This window comes from Pleurodeles waltl, chromosome 2_2 (genome assembly GCF_031143425.1).
Source record: "Pleurodeles waltl isolate 20211129_DDA chromosome 2_2, aPleWal1.hap1.20221129, whole genome shotgun sequence".
Taxonomy (NCBI): domain Eukaryota; kingdom Metazoa; phylum Chordata; class Amphibia; order Caudata; family Salamandridae; genus Pleurodeles; species Pleurodeles waltl.
Genome location: NC_090439.1, coordinates 1,095,405,470 through 1,095,427,599, shown reverse-complemented (window position 1 = coordinate 1,095,427,599; position 22,130 = coordinate 1,095,405,470). Strand labels below are relative to the sequence as shown.

The following is a 22,130-nucleotide window of genomic DNA, read 5'->3' as shown; positions in this document are numbered from 1 at the left end:
GCAAAGGCAGACATGGGATATGCTTTGAGGGCTACTAAATGGGGAGCATAATAGGTGCTGCAGCCCCAGTAGCAGCATTTAATTTACAGGCCCTAGGTATATAGTATACCACTCTACTTGCGACTTATACATAAATTAAATATGCCTTTCCGGTGCAAGCCAATTTTACAATGGTTTCTGGAGTGAGCACAAGCTCTTTAGCGCTGGTTCGCAGTGGTAAAGTGCACATAGATCTCATAAGGCCAACAGGAACAAATTCAGCAAAATAGGAGTGTGAAGGCAAAAGGTTTGGGGGTAGACCACCCTAAAGCTGCCAGGTCTACATGAAACCTAGCCTTTCTGCTTCACCCTTTCTGCACATGTAACCTCTTTAAAAAAGGGAAAATAATTATTGATCTTAATCCGGTTGAAGAGAAAGCTAAAGGAAGAACCTGTAACTTTATATATTAAGTAATATACATTTGTCTTAAAATGAAATCTAATGGAGGAAAATGGGAGAGATGAATCAATCTCCCATGTAAGCAGTGATGTATAATACGAAACTGTGAAAAATTAGACAAGCCTGAGAGAAAAGTCCTGTCTTATGAAAAAAAAACTATCTAAGCTGCCATGGATGTTGGAGGTTTCTTATACTTTGCATTTATGGAACTTAGTTCAGGTTTTAACCATGTCAATAGGTTTAAACTTTGGTCCATCTCGATTATTAGGGGTGTGGATAGCGAATTATTGACACTTCTACCCACCTACATCTAGAAAATTCCATTTGCCCCAGATAAGCAATGTACAAACAGTTTTGACCTACCTAAAGGAGTGTGCCAAGGTTTTGTTTTGGCCCTATTTTGTTTGCATAGTATACAAACAACTTGGATGGCTAGTTAAGGAGAGAGGCTTAAGATACCCTACAGCAAGGCAGTAAGAACATACAAGTCATTTTATATGTTGATGGCACAATGCTTATGGCCTATAAAGCTCATAGGTTTAAGAAACTAATAGTTTGTTATGTATCCTGTAGGAACAATGGAGACACACATATGTGACTAAGACCTAAATTTCCACCATGGCCCCTAAAAGTACAAGAGCTAGCCCTTCTCTGTCCAAAGTTTTGACCTTGAAAAAGTTTGGGTTTTTCTTGTCTTGGCATGGTCTTTTATAATTCTGGATGAGCTGACACACCTTTCTAAGTCAAGGTGGCTCCTATTTTTTCAGCCATAGGGACTGTTTTAACTTTGCAAGAAAGCTGTGCAACAAATCATTGAAAAACATGTTGGACACATATAGGTGGTCATTTTGACTGCCATGGTCTCTCCCATAGACAGCCAGTGTACCACACCAACTGCCAGTGCAGTACGACCACTGAACACAGCAGTAGCCACCTACAGGCAGGCTGAAGACAAGGATCCACCCACCACACTATGACATAGCACACCACCAGGATATCTGGGGCGGTAGCAACGACACTAAAAGCCTGGCAGAAACACATCATATAAAAAGGAGACACTCACCTCGAGTGACACAGAGGAGTCCCCGGCAGCCATGGAACCTGAACTGCAAGTCTTCCCAATGCTGAAACATGCCATGGCCGTCCTGGAGCACAAATGCCGACGAAGACGGAGGCGGTGAGTACAGCCGCCTAGCACACAAAGGAGGGAGGGAGGGGAGAGTGATAGACACAGGCACAACACACACCATATACACATACCACACAACCAGAACCAGATGAGGAGTAAATCGACGGTAGCAGTTCCCAGGACCAAAGAAAGCCAGTATACATACTTCTGTTCCAACCACTGTAATCATGTTGGATGAAAATCCCAAATCCAAAAACATACACAACTGCAAATTTACATGCATGCCCAAAGGCCAGTTCAAAGTCTCTAATGCCCACAGGGCAAAGTCCAAGCCCCAACTTGACTCCTGACAACATCGGGACTCCACTGTTCAGGGGCATCATGTTGGAAATGGAAAGGCACCTCAGGGGGTGGGGGGGCTTCTCATTGGGGGGGCTCCTTGCCCACTGGTTCTGGAGGGGACTCCTTGCTCACTGGTTCTGGAGGGGCACCTTGCTCACCGATTCTGGAGGGGGCTACTTGCCCAATGGTGATGGAGGGGGGATCCTTGTCCACTGGTTATTGAAGGGGCTCCTTGCCCACTGGTTCTGTAGGGAGGTCCTTGCCCTCTGGTGATGGAGGGGGCTCCTTGCCCTCTGCTTCTGGAGGGGGCTTCTTGCCCTCTGGGGGTGAAAGGGGCTCCTTGCCCTCTGCTTCTGGAGGGGGCTCCTTGCCCTCTGGTGATGGAGGGAGCTCCTTGGCCACTGGTTCAGGATGGGGCTCCGTGGCCTCAGTTTTGTGAGGAGCCTTCTTGGCCTTAGTTTTAGGCAGGGCCTCCTTGCTCGTAGTTTTGGGAAGGGCCTCCTGGGTCTCCTTGGCCTTTGTCTTGGTAGGGGTCTCCTTGGCCTTTGCCTTGGGCGGGGTCTCCTTGGCCTTTGTCATGGGAGGGGTCTCCTCGGCCCTAGGTTTTGGAGGTGGCTCCATGGTCTTGGTAGTCTGTTTGGGAGGGGGCTGCACGTTAGCCCTTTGTTTTGGGGGCAGAGGAGTGTCATTGGAGTGGGGGGCTGGCATCGCACTCATGTGCCCCTTAGTGGCAGCTGGAGACTTTGGGGGTGGAACAGTGTCAGACTGGGTGCTTGAGGTACTGGGCTGAGGAGGTGGAACCTTCTTCTTATGGGCAGGACAGGGGGAGGGATGGGAGTGGAGGTAGAGGGAGTGGTTGTAGGAGGAGGAGGTATGCTGGACTTGGGTACAGGTGCATGGATAGTGTGCATGTGTGAGGTGGATGGCTGTTGGGGGTCTGAGTGTGGCGTTTGTGTCTTTGGAGGGGGCAGACAGGGTGGGGGAGGTCAAACAGGACGTGTAGATGGATGTTGTGGTGGTGTCTGCAAGTGAGGTGGGTGTGCTGTATGATGTGGTGATGGTGGTGGTGGTGACCGCACATGTGTTGTGTGGGGTGCATGTCTGCAGGTCTGCTGTTGTGGGGACTGTGGGAAAGGCTGTGCTTGTGGCAGGGTCAGGGACTGTTGATGCAGTGCATGCAGATGTGAGTGCGGATGTGACTGTGAGGGAAGAGGAGGAGGGGGAGACAGTGGAGACAGTGTATGATGTGGGGTGTGCATCTGGGTGTTTGCTGTGTGGGTGCTTGTGGACTGAAGTGTGCTGTCTCTGTCTGTGAGAGTCTTGTGTGATGTTTTGTGTGCATGCTTGTCTGAATGTGTGCGTGGGATGGGTTGGGGGTGAGGAGCCTGAGACTGGGACATGGTAGTTGGAGGGGGGAACGAAAGAAACAGGGACACTTGCTGCCGTCAGTAAAGAGGCCAGATCCTGAAATGATCTCTGTAGGACTGCCAAGCCACTGTGAATGCCCTCCAGGAAGGCATTGCATTGTTGCATCTGGGATGCCAATTACTATGGTTGACTGCCCTACAGAGATGGATCTCAGGACGTCAATAGCCTCCTCACTCAGGGCAGTAGGACTGACTGGGGCAGGGCCTGAGGTGCCTAAGGCGAAGGAGATGCCCACTCTTCTGGGTGATCGGGCAACTCGATGGGTTGCTACTGGGAGGGTGGTACTGGTATGGGGGAGGCGGTAGAACCTGTAGCTGGGGTGGTCCCAGAGTGGTCCGTCGCCACCAGGGAGCTCCCATCGGAGGAGGAATCAGTCAGTGGTACCAGCTCCTGTCCCCGCCCGTGGTGCTCCCCTCACCCTCCCTTCCACTGGTCCCCTAGGTGTCAGTGGACTCTGCCTCCTGGGTCCTCTGGGCTGCAGCTCCCTCACTCGCCAGTGCCCCTGCTCCTTCGCCAGGTAATGCTAATGCACACATGGACAGGATGACAAAAGGAGAGGGGGAGAAAGAAAGGGAGTACAGGGTCAATCACAGCACCAACAGCACAGATGGCATACACATCACTGTCACACGCTGAGACTGAGAATGAGCAGTATGTGCCACACTGGCAAACCATTGTCTAAGTACCACAGCAGGAGCCAAACACTGCCAGCTGCACATCAACTGGGACCAACTAAGCCCTGTCTGCCATGGAAAGCCAGCTACCTAGCTATCAAAAGCATGCATTTCACCCTATTAACCCAAGTTGGACCATGCAGCAGTGTCTAAACTGGCATATTGGGGCATCCACTGACTATTACCCCACACCCAAATCCCATGCCAGGCAACAGAGATGGTTGTCAAACACACTGTACTCACCCCCTTGTGGCTGCTGTGATGCCCTCAAGTGCCCATCCAGCTCTGGGTAGGCCACCGCCAGTATGCTGGCCATCGGGGGTCAGGTGCCAATGGGCAACCCTCCCTCATTGGGAGGCCATCCCTAGCTGGGCCTCCGTGGTCTTCCGGGACTAGCATCTCAGGTCCTCCCACCGTTTCCTGCAGTGGGTGCTCCACCTGCTATAGAGGCACGTCCTTGGCGATGGCATGCCTGAGCCCCTTCTGATGGGCACTGACCTGCAGAGGAAACACAAACAGTGAGACACCATGAACCAGACAATCCAGCCTGTCACACATATGGCCTACAAACTGCATTTGCCCTTCCTCAGGCACACTCATGACCTGTACCCCTGCATTAACACTGCCATCAGCTATACCCCCTCAAATGACACACTCCCAGCACACACATCTAGAGGGCAGCCATGTTGCATGCAACGTACCCATGGGGTACTCACCTGTTAGTCTGGAGGCCCATACAACTGCCCATACAGGGGTAGGCCCCCCTCCACAAGCCTCTCCAACTCCTCCGACGGGAAGGTTGGGGCCCTTTCCCCTGTTTCACGGGCCATGGGATGTTCCAGACACATGTCACAGCAGCACACGCAGTGAAGATGTTGTCCTGTGGAAGGTCAGGAATCAAGTGAAGTGGTAGCAATAAAATGGCGGTCAGGTCCGTGGCGGTGAATACCGTCACCGCCGGAGTTGATCATCATTGGTTCCCGTACTCCATAGAGGGCCATGTTATCCAATAAAGAATTGCATGGTGGTGCAGACCGCCTCCCACCATGACGCAAAAGCCGGCGGAGTGAGGTCACTTCCACCTGTCCCTGCATGCAGGCGGTTGCCATTTTCTAGTGCTAGTACACATGTACAGATTAATAAGTGTGTCATTGTAATCAAATGTACACACCTAGACAATTGTAGTGTTCAACATACAAGCATGCTCTATGTACACTGTTGTAGTTTGTACATGGTTCCTTTTGTCACTCCATTTTTACTTTTGGGTCATTTAGGTACGAACCACTACAAAGGAATAAGAGGGGGCGGCGAGCACCCGTGTACAGACCCCTTGTGGACTTGGCTACACTGGAGGACAGGCATATCATACTCACCTATCGTCTGGACAGAGCCACAATCACAGAGTTGTGTGCCCAATTGGAGCCTGATCTGCTACCTGCTATCCGTTGCACCACAGTAATACCCCGTCTTGTGCAGGTACTCTCAGTGCTCCATTTTCTGGCAACTAGCTCTTTCCAGGTGACAGTGGGCTTGGCAGCAGGAGTGTCACAGCCAATGTTCTCTATTGTGCTTGCAAGGGTTTTAGCTGCCTTGCTCAAACACATATGCAGCTACATCACATTTCCTCAGATAGATGATTTACCCACTGTGAAGGCTGGATTCTATGCAATGGGACATATACCACATGTTATTGTGGCCCTCGACGGCATAATGCCTTAGTCCCCCCCCCCCCCCCCCCCCCCAGGGCCAATGAACAGGTGTACAGGAATAGGAAGAGTTTCCACTTCTCATTGTCCAGCTGGTGTGCCTTGCTGGCCAGTACATCTCCCACGTTACTGCCAAGTATCCTGGCCCGGTGCATGATACCTTTGTCCTGAGGAACAGCAGTGTCCCACAGCTGATGGCACAACTACAGAGGCACAGAGTGTGGCTCATATGTGAGCCTGAGTCCCCACCCAATGTATGTCAGTGTATGCCTTCATGAGCCATACCTCATGTCATTGTGCATGGCTAATGTGTGTCCCTCACTTCTTGCAGGTGATTCTGGATACTCAAACCTGTCCTGGCTCCTCACCCCCATTAGAAAACCAAGAACAGGGTCTGAGAATAGGTACAGTGATGCTCATGGGCGTACCAGGAGGATTGTTGAACGGATCTTTGGGCTCCTGATGGCTAGGTTCAGGTGCCTACATCTGACAGGTGGATCCCTATGCTACTCCCCTGAGAAGGTCTGCAGGATTGTTGTGTGCTGCATGTTGCACAATTTGGTCCTCAGACGGCATGTGCCCTATCTGCAGGAGGAGGGGGGTGACAATGCAGCTGTGGCAGCTGTGGACACTGAGGACAGTGAGAAGGAGGAAAAGGAGGAGTATGTGGACAACAGGACACATATGATCCAACAGTACTTCTAATGACACTCAGATAAGACTGTTGAACTAAACATTTCTCCATTTCAGTGTTGTGCTGTGTGGCTGTAGCATAATGCCAATAATGCAAGTCATTACCTTTTCATCCCACCTGACTGTCACCTATGCCTTCCCTTATTGCAAATGTTGGTGTGATTACAACAGTGTAATGCTGTGATGTGTGCAGACTGTTGAGGCACATTTGTAGGATGGATCAACAAATTACTGGACAGTTACACAGGATCATGCAGTTTATTACAGTTCAATACATTGTACATTTCCTTCAGATAAAGCACTATTACTCAAGTTGTGTCCAAGGGAGTTTATTAAAGAGTTGTATACAATGCAAGGTGCAATGGACTGGGTTGATGGTCGGGAATATTCCAGTGTTGTGGGCCCAACTGTTTGTAGCACAGGTCCAGTATCCAAGGCGCCTAGGAAGGAGAACACTGGCAGTTCAAAGTGGACAAGGTGACACAGTGGAACACAAGGGGACATTCAGGGGGGCCTTATTTCCTGGTGGTGGTCTTGGTCTTGGCAATTGTATCTGGTGTCTGTCTGGCTCGCAGGGACCGTTTGTGGGGTGGTTCATCTTCTGTGGGGGCAGGGGTGCTGGTGGCCTGTGGGTGCTATGGCAGGGCATCCTGTCCACTAGCTGCAGCAGATGTGGGGGGCTGGTCAGTACACTGGCTAGTGGAATGGGCCTCCTGGTGTGCTGTGTAGTCCCTCATGATGTTGGCCATATCACCCAGCACCCCTGCAATGGAGACCATAGTGGTGTTCAGGGCCTGCAATTATTGCTTGATCTCCTGGTGGTGTTCCCCCTGCAGCCGCTGGTTCTCCTGCATGATGTTTATCACCTGACCTATCTTGTCCTCGGATTGTTGGTAAGCCCCCAGGACATTAGTGAGTGCCTCCTGGGCAGTCGGTTCCCTAGGCCGTGCTCCCCCTGGTGCACAGCTGTCCTCCGACCGTTCCTGGCCCCCTTTGCCTGTGTCCCCTGAACAGTGTGCCCACTCCCACTGACCCCAGGACCCTCATTGTCTTGCCTGTGAGGTGTGGACTGGGGTCCCTGTACAGGTGGACACACTACTGATTGATGTGTCCTGGGGACAGAGGTCTCGGGACGATGGGTGGTGGGGGAGGCTCTGTAATGGACTGGGTGTGGGCTGGGGTAGCAGACTGACCAGTGGTCCCTGATGGGCTAGGTAGTTCATCCAGATCGAGAGCTCCAGAGTTGTTGTCATCAATGGGGGCATCTTCTGGTGGGGGACTGGGTAGCCGTGGCACCTCCTCGCCGCTGAGATTGGCTGGGGCACCTGTGGGAATGTAAGTGGTGTATTAAGCAACATGTTTGTGACATATTCTGCATCACTAGCTTCCCCCATATTGTTGCTGTTACCCTGCCTCCTTTGTTTGTAAATAGTGATGGATTGTGGGATTGTTAGTTCACCATGCTGTGCATGCATTGGTGGTGGGTGTAAATGCAGGGCTGGAAGGGATGTGCATGCAGTGGGTATGGCATGCAGGGCTTGGCATGTAGGTTTGTTAATTGGGGTGGTGCATTGTGTGGGATGGAGTGGGGTGATGGGAGTCAGGGTGGGGGGTCAGGATGGCATGCAGGCTTGGGGGGGTGATAGATAGTAAATGTTGACTCACCAGTGTCCAGTCCTCCACCTACTCCAGTGAGTCCCTCAGGATGCAGGATTGCCAAGATTTGCTCCTCCCATGCTGTCAGTTGTGGGGGAGAAGGTGGGGGTCACCACCATTCCTCTGGATGGCGAGCTGGTGCCTTGCTGCAATGGAATGCACCTTCCCCTGTAGGTAGTTCCCCCTCTTCCTTATTTCATCCCTTGTGCATGGATGTAGTACCACAGCGTTCACCCTGTCCACGATCCTCCGCCATAGCTCCATCTTCCTGGCAATGGATATGTGCTGTACCTGTGCTCCAAACAGCTGTGGCTCTACCCTGACTATTTTCTCAACCCCCAAATCATCATCAGTGAAATGGGGGTGCCTTTTTGGGGACATGGGTGTTGTGTGGTATGTGTAGGTTGTGCAGAGAGTGATGTGTGATGTGGTGGGGTCCGTGGTGTGTGCTGTGTGTCGGATGAATTGGAAGTTGTGATATGTGTGTGCAATTCTCTTTTGGATTTGCATTGCAAAGTGTAGCCGTCTTGTCGTGTTAGCATAGGATTGTGGGTGATGTGGGTATGTGTTTTATAGTGCTGTTGGTGGGTGGGTGGGGTGTGTGTATTTCTGTCAGGTGTGGCTTTTTTGTTCTGGCCAATGTTGTTTTGTTTTAGATTTGGGTGGCCATATCCATTGCGGCAGTGTTCACCGCCAATGGTTTACCGCCGTTAAATGTCCGCTGTGGTGATTCGTGGGTCATTATTTGGAGGGCGTAGTATTGGTGGCGTAACGGAATGGGTGGTAGTTGTGACAGTTTATGTGTCTGGCAGATTTGTGGTTGTGGTTGTGGCTGTTTTCTGTACGTTTTGTGTGTATTTGTCAATTTCTGGCAGACGGATGTTTGCCTCCGTGTGGTAGGTTGGCGCAGTCACTGTGGCGATATATTCAGAATTTACCGCCAATGTCACAATGAGGGCCATAATGATAATTGCATGACATCCACTAGTTAGGGTGTGGTTTGGGGTTTCACAAACATCACAAGTCTCCATGTAGAAGAAAATAGATACTACAAAGTATTTTAGGGGCTTCCGCATAGTGCCCTTCAGCTCTCCTGTAAAGAAGAACGAGGGATGACATATCAAGAGGGTGTCACCATACTTTGGTTCCTTCTTTTGTGGGTGTGTATTGAGCCCCATCCAGCCACCTATTTGAAACGTGAAATTATCACTGATTGTCTATGACTTACTTGTGCAAAATCAAAAGAGATAAACTATGAAGTGCCACAGGGCTCTTCACTGAGTCAAACATTATCTAATGTTTACAGGGCCCATTAAGCTATAACTGTTTAGTCCTATGGCCATAGGGTGGTTTCATATGCTGATGAAACACTGCTGATGTTTCATCAGCATATAAAACCACCCCATGGACATAGGACTAAACAATATACAACATACATGGGTTTTCTGTGGGTTTAGTGTGGCCACAATCAGTACACAGGGTGCAGTGCATTATCAAAATTCATCAAGCAGCTACAAGCAAAATGCCTGTGTAGGGTACCTATCTTTTCATTACAGATATCATCACTGGACCGTATGGAAACATACAACAACTATATAATTTAGATAGCTACACATCAAAAGGTTTCTTTTACTGTGTGCCATGCCTCCATCACCCCGATTGGATCACAGAGGGATTTCCCTGAACATGGTATTTGTCAGAGTTTTAGAATTCGTTTTGCAAAACATCATAATTCACACCAATCTCCCTTGCATAGGAACGTATCCATGCCAAAACCGGACCCCAAGGTTTGTTCCTCTGGGTCTTCTGAGCATAGGGATTTCAGACATGTGTGAGATTACTATGAAGGCATAGTGGCCATAGCTGATTAACTGAGAGGTATGTGCTTGGGAAATGTAGACATTTAATAAAAGCAAAATGCTGGTTAAAAACATAGAAATCACCATTGGGTTGTTTGGAAACATGTCACCACCCCATAAGGTTTATTGAGGGAGAAAGACCACCCTCACCCAACTAAGTGGCCTTTATAGGGATCTCTGGGTTAGAAAACATGATGGTATTGTCACAAGCCACACCTGTCGGGACTCATCCAGGTGTCTAGTGGTCAGAAATTAATGGGGTTGGTAGGTATATGTAAGTGCTGCACAACCTCAGGCCAGGTTGTGTGTATTTGCGACCCAGCAAGGAATCTTCGTGTGCTGGTAGTACCCCAGTGCTTCAGAGCCTTCCTACTGGGTCTGGCTAATGTTGTGCCTTTAGCTGGTCATTTGGGGCAGGACAAGACCTTTGAACGGCTTGTCACCCACTTCTACTGGCCCCAAATGCGCAGGCAGTCAGATGCACACTGTAGGTCTTGCCAAGCGTGTCAGGCAAGTGGCAAGAGAGGGAGGAAATGTAAGGCTCCCCACCAAACCTTTTCCTCTGGTCATCACCCCCTTTGAAAGCGGTGGTATTGACATATGGGGGCCGCTGGATCCGAAGGCAGCCATGGGTAACATGTTCATCCTGGTCTTGGTGGACCATGCCACACGGTACCCAGAAGCCATTCGTTTGAGGTCAATCACCTCCCCTGTGATAGGAAGTGCTTTGGTGGGTTTTTTTATCCGCATGGGGTTCTCCAAGGAGGTGGTAGCTGATAGGGGTACCAACTTCATATCAATCTATATGAAGTCCCTATGAAAAAAGTGTGGAGTTACATATAAGTTTACCACTCCTTACCACCCCCGAAGTGACACTCTGGTTGAGAGATTCAACCACACCTTGAAGGGCATGATCATGGGCCTGTCAGAACCCTTGAGGTGTAAGTGGGACACAGGGAGGTGCCCCAAAAGAGTCTTGGATTTAGCCCTTTTGAGTTACTGTATTGCCACCCTGTCAAGGGACCTTTGAGTCTGGTTAGGGAAGGCTTGAGGAAGGCCTCTAGTAAGGCCCCCAGGATGTATTCAGTTACATGCTGGCTTTTAGGAACCAGACAGCCCGCTTCAGTAAGCTTGCCCAAGAGAACCTGGAAGCAAGCTGAGGCGATATGAAGCACTGATACAACCAGAATGGCACTCTGGTTGAGTTCCAGCCTGGCCAATAGATTTGGGCGATGGCCCCAGTGGATCGTAGGTCTCTCTAAGATAAGTGGACTGGGCCATTTGAGATAGTGGAGTGCAAGAGTGATGTCACCTATCTGGTAAACTTGCGGACTCCCAATAACCCTTTGAGGGTCCTACATGTCAACTGACCAAGCCTCATCTTGAGAGGACAGAGGTAACAATGCTCTTGGCAACAGATGATGGGGTGGAGGAAGAGAGTGAGCCTCTTCCTGACCTCCTGCCTGCCAATGAGAAAGATGGTTCAGTGGAGGGTGTGAACCTCTCCCTCTCCCTGACCCCAGAGCAACAGAGGGACTGTCGCCAAGTGTTGGGGCAGTTTGCCTCTCTCTTTTCCTTGATCTCATGGGCCACTCATCTGTGTGTACATTGTGTGGGCACCGGGGACAGTCCTTCTTTTAAACATAAGATTTACAGAGTGACTGACAACGTTAGTGCCAACATAAAGGATGAGGTATCCAAAATGTTAGCCCTTGGGGTAATTGAGTTCTCCAGTAGCCCTTAGGCAAGCCCTGTGGTGGTGGTCCCAAAGGCTGCTCCTCCTGGTGCCACTCCAGAACTCAGGTTCTGTGTGGAATACCGGGGACTCAATGCGGTCACTAAGACTGACGCGCATCCCATTCCCCCAAGCTGATGAGTTCATTGATCGGTAAGGGGCTGGCAAATATCTTAGTACTTTTGACGTGACCTCTGGATATTGGCAGATTGCTCTGATTGAGGGGGCTATGGAGAGGTCTTCATTCACCAGGTACTTTGTATAAAATCTCTTCCATTGTTTTCTATGGAGTAAGACTCTTATTGTTTTGAAAATTCAAAATTTGATTTCTGTATGTTGGATTTTTGTCGTTTTGATCTTGTTTGATTTAGATAAATATTGCCTATTTTACTAAACTGGTGTGGTGTCCATTTTGTAGTGTTTTTACTGTATTACTATGTGTGCTGGTACAAATACTTTACACTTTGCTTCTGAGATAAGTGTGACTGCTTGTGCCAAGCTACCAAGGGGACGAGCAGGGGTTATCTAAGTGTGTATCTCCATTGCCCTGACTAACAATCTAAAAATTAATTTCACTAACAGATGTATTTTTAAATTGTGCGCTCAGAGACCTTAAACTCCTTATTTCTATCTGCTCTCAAAGGGAACCTGCACTTCATGAATATTTAAAGGCAGCCCCCATGTTAACCTATGAGAGAGACAGGCCTTGTAACAGTGAAAAACAAATTTGGCAGTATTTCACTGTTCTGAAATGTAAAACACATCAGTACATGTCCCACCTTTTACATACACTGCACACTGCACCCTGCCCATGGGGCTTCCTAGGTCTTACCTTAGTGTGCCTTTCATGTATAAAAAGGGAAGGTTTGGGCTTGACCAGTGGGTACACTTGCCAGGTCGAATTGGCAGTTTAAAACTGCATACACAGACACGGCAGTGGCAGGTCTGAGCCATATTTACAGGGCTACTCATGTGGGCGGCACAACCAGCACTGCAAGTCCACTACTAGCATTTGATTTAAAGGACCTGGGTACCTATAGTGCACTTTACTTGGGATTTACTAGAAAATCAAATGTGCCAATCATGGAAAAGCCATTTACACATACAATGTACACAGGAGCACTTGCACTTTAGCATTGGTCAGCAGTGGTAAAGTGCCCAAAAACAGCAAAAACAGAGTCCAGAACACAGTCAAAACATAGGTAGCAGAGGCAAAAAAGACAGGGGAGCCCACACCAAGGATGCCAAGTCTAACAAGCGCTATATTTTTTCTCAATCTCTTCATTAACAATAGGAACTCGCTGAAGTCAAGCTACACTTTCAAACAACCTTATGCCGAGGCTGTGCTAAATATTTGACTGATATTTCAAAGATTTCAATTGGTACCAGAGGATTTAGAAATCAGAATTTGACAATCCTTAAATGTTATAGAACAGTCACGGCAGCTAAGATTTTTAATTTACCTCTTCGTATATACATTTTTGACTTTTGTCTACTACCCTCTTTTTTATTATTTTATAAAATATTTTTAAGTTTTATAATCCTTCTTATGAACAGGTTATTAGTTGAGGTTTTTATTCAATTGTGTTTTTTGCTGTTTCTTTATATCTTATTCTGCATCTTGAGTATTGGTATTTTTTTCTTTTTTCTTTTCCAGGGTCACATTGTTTTCAATATTTACAAACTGACTGTGCATTTTCTTATTTATAGTGACTGTCTATAGTGCTTTGTTAGTCTTTTGAATTAGGTCTGTGCTTACATGCTGTTAAGCACAGACCTAGGGTATTCTTCCAGTACAAAATACTATTCCTACACATACTTGAAAACATTACTAAATGTGTATGTGTCCTGTTAGTAATTGCAATAACTGTAAGTACTTCTAAGTACTCAACCACTGTATTATGATGTCCCCTCTGGGCCAGCTGGCACCGACACCACAGCAGCATTGGCTTCAGCTCTCAGGGAGAGCCAAGGCCAATGCCACTGCACTATCATGTAGACAGCGCTCATTCCGAGGGTGTTGACAGGGGGACCTCTGCACTGCCCACAAAATGGTCATGGGCAATGCAGGGGCCTCTTTGTGGTCTGGGCTTTGCGTTTCCACCAGCCTTTTCACGAGGTGGTCCCGCCATGGAAAGGCTAGCGGAAAGGCAAGTCGCAATCACCATCAGCATTGCCGTGGTTGACCACAACTTGCACTGCCGCCAACCTGTCATCTTCCATGATCCTGGTGGTAGTGGTGGTGATGGCGATCTCCTGGTGGTCTGACCACCAGTATTGTAATCTGGTGATTAGACCGTCAAGATTGCAGCGGGTCGGACCACCATCGCGAGTATGGCAGTCTTAGGACATCCGTACTTGTAATTAGGCCATTAGTCTTTCTTCCTCATAGTCTCATAATAACCTGCCCTACTCTTATCACATCATATGTTTTTCCTGCCTCTGCAGGTAGCCAAAATTCTATAAAGAATGCCTGGTATGTTTATTTAGTCATTCCAGCTTGTAGATTTTAACATATCTTCAATGAACCAGCAGCTCCTTAGAGATGGTTTCTTTGTAAATGATTCCTTCAACTAAATGAGGCACAAGAAAAGCAATCCACTCATTTATGGGGTCTCTGGATACTAAATCCCCTGGAGCCATTCAATTCCAAACAAAACTGGTCTAGAAAGCCACATGTGAATGTGTAGCCACATTCAACCTATCTAGTACCTCTGTCTGGGTTTTGTCAGATACCCATAACTATATGCCCAGAAGAAAAAGAAGCACTATAACTAGAACGTAAGCTATCTTTAACAAGAGATCCGTTTGACCACTTCCAGGGCCAGCGCTAAGTAAAATTTGTTATTCACTTCTCTCCATAATACCAAAACCTTTACACATTTACTAGTCAATCTTAAACCTAAATCATTTATATATGTTAGTGAATTGCAGGACTTGGGAGAAAAAGGCAATCAAGAGCGAAGAAAAGGCTGCAGTGACCGTGGGGCACATGGCATGTAACACTATGGAAAGACATTTGTTGACTAAAGGTCCTGATTTAATAGAGGCAAGCAACTGGCTAGTTTGAGAATTTGGAGAGGAGAGATTACCTCCACCAATACTGTTTTCTTCAGTATCACTGTGTTCATCTCTACTTGATTATAGTGGCTTGAGTCACTTTGAAGGTTGTTCTAGAGCCGCAGAATGTTGTTATTTTTTGTTATTAGAAAAATCAGCACGTTTTTACAAGTCCTTGAGAGGACGGTACAGTACTAGACATACACAATGGGTTTGGCCAGCCCTCTAACACCCTTAAGCAGGGCACTTGGAGAGTTTGTGGTCTCTTGAATCTGATTTTCATAGTAAGAGACCTTGGCCTAAAATATTGACACTTTTTGTATTGTTTTAATTATAGTTTGTAGGACCTGCTTTAATTCAGATGTGAACAGTCAATTCTCTGGTTTGTTAAAAAGAATAGATTTCTTTACAGATGAAGTTGAGTGATTGAAGACTGTATTCAAACCGTTACTGAAGGCAAGAGATGGCTCTTAATATTTACACTTAGGCTGGTCATCACAGCCCATGTTAGAAAAATCTTGCCGGGTGTCCTCCTAGCAACCGGAAATCACGATAGAGGACTCAAAATCTCACTCACCAGCTTACCTTTATGGGGCCATGTGCGAGAAAATATTCTGCCATGTAGTACAATTTGGCCTGAACTCCGCTTTACAAGAGTAATGTGGATTTGCTACATTTCCGCCAATTCCGTGGGAGGAAAAACATATTCCGCCCACCCCTAGTAAAGATATGGAGCCACTGGATAGCAGTCTTCACTAGTCTTTGTTCGGTGCTGACCGGATCACTTCTTGACAGCATTAACTGTGGTTTTGCGATTGAGGTGATTACCACATGTATTAACAGTGTATCTACAAGATGTGAATGCATGGACGCTGGAAGTTGGAGAGGGTTGCTGTAGCATCCCCAGAAATAATCATGTTTAAGTTCAGAAGGAGAATGTGCCATAAAGATGCCTTAAAAATTTGAGTTTATCTTGTCACCTTTGTTGCAGTACAAAGACAAACGTAAAATGTCAGTCTCTGTTCTCTGACATATTGCTTCTTATTTGGAAACTGGCGTTTACTTTTATTTGTCTGGCTGCAAAGTGGGAGAATTTTGTAAAAATGATCTGGGTGACAATCCTGCTGGGGTACAGGAGGTTACAAGAAAGGCTGTAGGATGTCAGTTTTTTTCTAACACACAACATTTAACTACTGGGAAATGAACTATACTCAAATTATGTCAGAAATTGGGAAAACACAAATGAAACCCATCTTTTGTAATTCTGAACTGTGATGGAATCAAAGACTTTAATAGGATCAAAACAAATCATGACCCTTTACTTCATAATGTGCAAATGTTAAATATTTGCTGAAAACTGATTTTATGCATTATCTTTTTTGAGCTACACAGTTTTACTTGTAAAACTGCATGTCTATGCAAAGTTAGTGGCCATTTCAACTGAAAATGTGCTGTCTGTAAATGACAGTTCTCTACCTCACCTGTGCTCAAAAATCACACTATCTACATATTACAACTCTTACCATTCTGCTGAACTGGCACTGCAAATTTGCTACTCTTGTTTGTTCCAGTGACGCTTGCATTTCTGACAGTTCCTATGACTTCATTCAGATTACATTAAGGGCAGCTCTCCCATTCTAAAAATTGCCCCAGCACCACAGTGCAAATATGTATTTTATGTCTGTGTTTGTTCAAAACCAATAAAAGGTTTTTCATTTTTAAAAGCCTTCTGCTGTTGGCACAAATATTGCAATAGGTTCATTTATGCGTTTTAGTTGCACTAGCATACAGCTCTGCATCACGTTTAAATGGCTTACAAAGTGGTCATTTAAAAAAAGGAATTCATTTTCACTTTAGTCTTGCCTGTATCCTTACATAGGTTCTTCTCCACTTATGTTGTGGGGTTCACTCCAAATATGAGAAGTGAAAGCGTCCTCTGCTGTTTCACATATGGAAATTCACTTTTAAACAGCTTACACTAAGGGGCTGATTATGATGTGGACAGTATATTCTCACTCCTTCATAAACCCCTGTTTATGCACGGTTTGGAATTATAAATTAAGGGTATTTGAATTCTCAGATGTATTAAATAACTCAAAGCTGGTTACGTTTCGGCAGGTGAAACCTGCAGCAATTTAACAGGGAAGAAGCACATTGTATTTACCTTATCATTCAAATTTTGGTGTGTTAAACACCCGAATGTGCATGGTATTCCCCATAACAGGTGCTATTTATCCCACAGAAAAATAACGTGTTCTGTGGCATTGTTATTATCTGATGTGCTCAATAGCGCTTAAGGTCGTCATTAGAGTCTAAATGTGTGCAGATTACAGCTGGTTTAGGGAAACAGTTTCCATGTTTGGAAGGTTACATGCAGCTAGGACGTGTGTTTTTAGGCCCAAACTACCTAGAGGCCACAAGTCTAAAGATTTCAGGGGAAACACAGATGAAAGACAGATTTTCTTAAAGTGAGCAGTGGGGGCTCCGCCCCACTGGCTAAGAGCCAGCAGCAGAAAAATAAAAACGATATTTGAATATCGTTTTATTTTTCTGCTGCAGGGTCATCTAGCAGGTGCAGGGAGGGTGGGGTGGGGCTGTGTCACGGAAGGTGGGAAGGGGGATGATGAATTGCGTGCTCTAAGTGTACGTGTGTGTTTAGACGGCCCAAGACGACCATCCAAAAGCACATGCGCACATAAGTTTAACTGCGCAGGCCCCAGGGTTGTGTCTGAGCGGCAGTCACCGCTGCTCAGACCAGTCCTGATGCTGCTTACATGCAATGTTTAGCATGTAAGCAGCACCAGGATTTCTGGGGAGCTTCTTCTGGTGTCCCAGCAAATGCTGGGACACCAGAACAGGAAAGGAGGATGAGCGATGCGGCATGAGAGGATGGCAGTAGCAGTGGCGGCGACGAACAGTACGTTTTTTTTTAAATTTAATTTATTCCCCCGATCCCTGTCGTCCCCCCACCCCTCCCCTTGATATCTGTGGCAGCTGCCACTGAAAGTAAGTCAGTGTCATGCCTTTGTGTAATAGTAGGCAACAATTTGTCTCCTATCCTTGGCAACTGGTCTTCCCCATGCCCTGAACCCACCTACGGTGAAGCACAGTGCCTTGACAATATGGTAGCACTCAATCATTTCCTAGATATTTGGATTGTGTGCTCTTTAACATGTATTTGTCAGGCAGACCACACTGAAATCTATTCAAGCCCAATCTAAGGACCAGTATGTTGTTCATAGATGTGAGGAGGCAGGGTGCCTTCTTTGGGGTGAAGATGTTATTGACTGCCGTGCACTGTATTACTTGCATGTGGCATTTGTTGTTTAGGTCCCCTATGAGGAGGGCATTATTGTAATTAAGGTGCTATTCAGCTAGATTTCAGTGTGGTAGTATAAAGGATTTATTTTAGAGGTTGAGTTGGTTGTGAGCTGATGTTCCCACTGTTGAGGCCTGGGGTCAGTCACCCAGGGGACCATCAGCATTCTCACTGTTTTATCTAATTTCTCAGTTTTCTGAAAACATGGGTGGGGAACACTTTGTTCACTTCTTCCTGAGTACATGTCCTGGGCTGAGCGTATAGCTGAAATTTTTATGGATTTTCCGTGCCTTAGTGATTTTAGAACATTATGAGATATTATTGATTTTTCCAGTTGCATACTGATTTTCTAGTCGTTATTATATTGTGTCCTCTCCATTTTTTAACAGTATCCTTAATTTAATCCTTAATTTTATTTTCTCTTTAGTATTGACTGTAGAATGTATAGCCTGTGGGTACTATACGCCTGAAGGCAAGGCTGTGGGCGTACGGGTGTTGTAGAATGTTCCATAAAGTTACAGCATAGCACTGCTTGTAGGTGTTTTAATAAGCAGCATCAGAAAGTAACTTAGATAAATAAAGCTACCTGTGACAACAGTCAGGTTTACCAGGAACAGATGAAATACCTAAGGAACCCAGGAATGGATTCAAGTAATCTAGTCCTATAACCTTGATTGTCACCATAGGTAGAGCTATCTGAAAAAGGACGGTTTAAACTAGGATGGATGGACATTAATTTAAAATATCTACATTCCCTATTCAGGGCCTTATGACTTCAGATAATGCTTTGTAGGTTTGGCGTTAGCAAATACCTTTTGATTTTGCTACAAAAATATGTTGAATACATCTACACCTCTTCATCCATTGGCCTGTTATTGTATCATTAACATTTTCCCCCACCCAATAGAGCACACAGAATCGGCAGTGGGCTAACCGCTTCAGTCACTGTGAGTGGCAGCACTCTACACTTTCACAAAGAGCACATTCCCACACAAAGAATTCCCTTCAGTGCCAAAGAATACAATGGCAATATGAACTTTTTTGTGACTAAAAATAATTCCGCTGTTAGACATGCTTTTTAGATCAATAAGACCCGGAAGCTCCTCAACAATAATATTTGGAAACGTTTTGACAAAAATTCAAGCACTGACAAAGCGAAAAGTTTGGCAGGCATTGCTAGACATATTGGCTTTGCTAATGCTCATTTCTTTTTTACTTTTTGTTTTATTAGGGAATCGCAGTCTCGGATGTTATCCTTTGTAAAGAGCGGTTCTCATCTTGTCTCTGTGATTACTTGTGGAAAAATATTTAACACAAAATTTAGAGTACCCAGTGTGAACCCTGTTAGACCTGGCATCCTTGGTGTGGTTTCCCATGTCTTTTTGCCTCTGCTTCCTGTATTTTTGACTGTGTGCTGAGTTTGTTTTGCTAGCTTTTGGTACTCCGGGTACTTTACCACTGGTGACCAGTAAAGTAAAGTGCATTGGAGGTGCCTAGATAAATCAAATGTTACTATTGCCCCTGCAGCACTGATTTTACCACCCACATGAGTAGCCCTGTAAACATGGCTCAGACCTGCCACTGCAGTGTCTGTGTTTGCAGTCTTGCACTGTACCCACTTGTCAGGCCCAAACCTTGCCTTTTACTACATCTTAGCCACCCCTAAGGTAGGCCTCAGGTAGCCCAATTGGCACGGTGCAGTGTATTTATGGTGAAATACAGGCAAATTAAATTTTCGCTATTGCAAGGCGTATCTCTCCCATGGGTTAACATGGGGACTGCCTTTAAATATCGTTTAAGTGCAGTTTCCCATTGGGAGCAGATAGAGTTCTGGAGTTTGGGGTCTCTGAACTCACAATTGAAAAATACATCTCTAGAATTGTTTTTTTAGATTGTCAGTTTGAAAATGCCACTCTTAGAAAGTGGGCATTTTGTTGCTTGGCCATTCTGTTCCTCTGCCTGCCTGTGGAATTCACGTCTGGGTCAGACTGAAAGTTGTCAGTTGGCTGGTTGTGAATTCCCTCTAGACAGTGACCTGGATATCCTGATGAGTCTTCCTCGGCTAGAGTAGAGAGGGGGGAGCTGACACCTGCACCTGCAAGGGATGGTCCTGTCCTCACACAATGGAGTCTCCTACTCCCTGGCATGTGTCGGGCCAGGCCTGTGGATATTGTGAACAACAGAGATTTTTCTTTGAAGTTTGCCTCCTTCAAAGGCAGAAATGACTATAAGTCATGGACACAAAACCCCAAATTTTTAGAACACTTCTGGATCAAAAGGAACCTCTGCCAAGGAGAAAAGCTGAAGATCTGTATAAGGAGTACTGCCCCTTTGCTGTGCGTGCTTTGCCGGCTTTCCCTGCAGTTGCTGCGTCTGCCTTAATGAGAACAAAGGGTGGACTTTGCTGTGTATCCTGCTTATCAAGTTTCTCCAAGGGCTTGGACTGAGCTTGCCTCCTGTTAAGAAGTCTCAGGGACAGCACATACTTCACCTACCAGCCTCTGTGTTCATTTGCTGTGGGCCCTATCTCGCCAGGTGGTGCCTATTCCGATTTCTGGGCAATTGGGAGTGAAAGCTGGCCCAAAAACAAGAAGAACTAGGTGCACCGGCTCTGGACGACTCCAGGACTGATGCCGCTGACTGACTCCATGATGTTGCCTGCACCCGAAGCCATGGTCACCGCTGGAGTGCAAAGACCGCATCCGACTCTACAGGCCCGATGCCCCCGCAGCCCCGCTGACATCCCGTCACTTTGTGAGTCCTGAGTGCTGTGTCACCGACGTTCGTAACATTCGACTCCGCTGTGGCACCTGCAGCCTTGTGGCATGACCATGACCCCGAGAGGTCGCCCCACCGCATCTTGACCCGCTGGAGCATAAGGAGCTGGTGCTTTGCATCCACACGGATTCATCTCCCTGCTCTGCTGTAAGGAACCGGCGCCAGCAACACCTCACCTGCCTGACTCCATAAGCCAACTTGTTTCCTCATTATCAAAGGTACTGTATCTGGAGGTCCATGCGACTCCATGACCGGCGTCATGGGCATCGGATTGTTGGGAGCAACTCTGTCACTACGCTGTGATAGCACCCAATTGAAGCTTTTGTGTTACTAAGCGTTTTTGTCGTGGTTTCACTGTGTTACTGTGTTTATTTGTACAAATACTTTACACATTGCCTCTGAAATAAGCCTGACTGCTTGTGCCAGGCAACCAAAGGGGTGAGCAGGGATTATCTGAGCTGTGTATCTCCCTTACCCTGGATAGAGTGAGGGTCTCTGCTTGGACAGGGTGTATACTGACTGCCAACTAGAGACCCTATTTCTAAAAAAAACTCTCAGAGCTGATTTAGAGCTGTGCAGTCCTGTCACCTAACTGATTATTTTGTTGTTCAACTAATTGAACTTTGAGGCCTTGACTAATTTCTGCTTTGCCACTGACCATGCCACTCCTGTTCACTTTTGAATCAAGACATCTTTTTCTTTAAGATGTTTTTTTTAGAAATGGTTACACATTTTTTTATTGAGAAATGACATGTTGGTTATTTATCACTGTTTCTTGTTCTTTATTTGAGGTCCAATGCCTACCTTGGCTCAATTCAAGGAGAGACATTTACAGCAAATGCAGTTTTAATAAGTTTTTCTAGGACAGCATAAATACATTGACTCCAGTGCATGGTGGGCCAGAGCACATAAACTAAGCATCTAGGCAGGGGCATGGCTTGGCCACTGAGAGTGGGGACGTGAGCTTCAGATTTCCCAACAATTACTCTGGGATAGCTTGTTAACTTACAATATAGACAGGAAGGGCGCATGAGGGGGTCTTTAGAGGCAGTGGAAAGGGAGAAGATTATGGATTGGTGGGGGTACTAAGTGAGAGAAAATGCAATATGTGGTAAAACAACCAACAATTTTGAAGAATTTCAAAACAGAGAGGGGGGAGTGGGTGTGTTTATATGTTTGTCTGTGTTTGAAGTAAAACAATGCCTTCTGAAATTCGACAGATACCTCACCATTCCTGACTGACAGCAGCTGTACTCAAATACTGAACCGAACATACATTTATTAAGGGGGTGCAACACTGCAAACACCCACC

General features: G+C 46.5%; 1 protein-coding gene across 1 annotated transcript; it reads right to left on the bottom strand.

Annotated features, from left to right (window-relative positions):
• Positions 1-2,126: 2,126 nt before the first annotated feature.
• LOC138278367 (uncharacterized) lies at positions 2,127-2,531 on the bottom strand. The gene has a single exon (XM_069219251.1). It carries the CDS (start codon positions 2,529-2,531, stop codon positions 2,127-2,129), a length of 405 nt encoding a protein of 134 aa, XP_069075352.1.
• Positions 2,532-22,130: the final 19,599 nt, after the last annotated feature.

What these genes read in the sequence shown, in the direction of transcription:
- LOC138278367 (XM_069219251.1), bottom strand. Translation starts at nt 2,531, where the DNA reads ATGGAGCCACCTCCAAAACCTAGGGCCGAGGAGACCCCTCCCATGACA.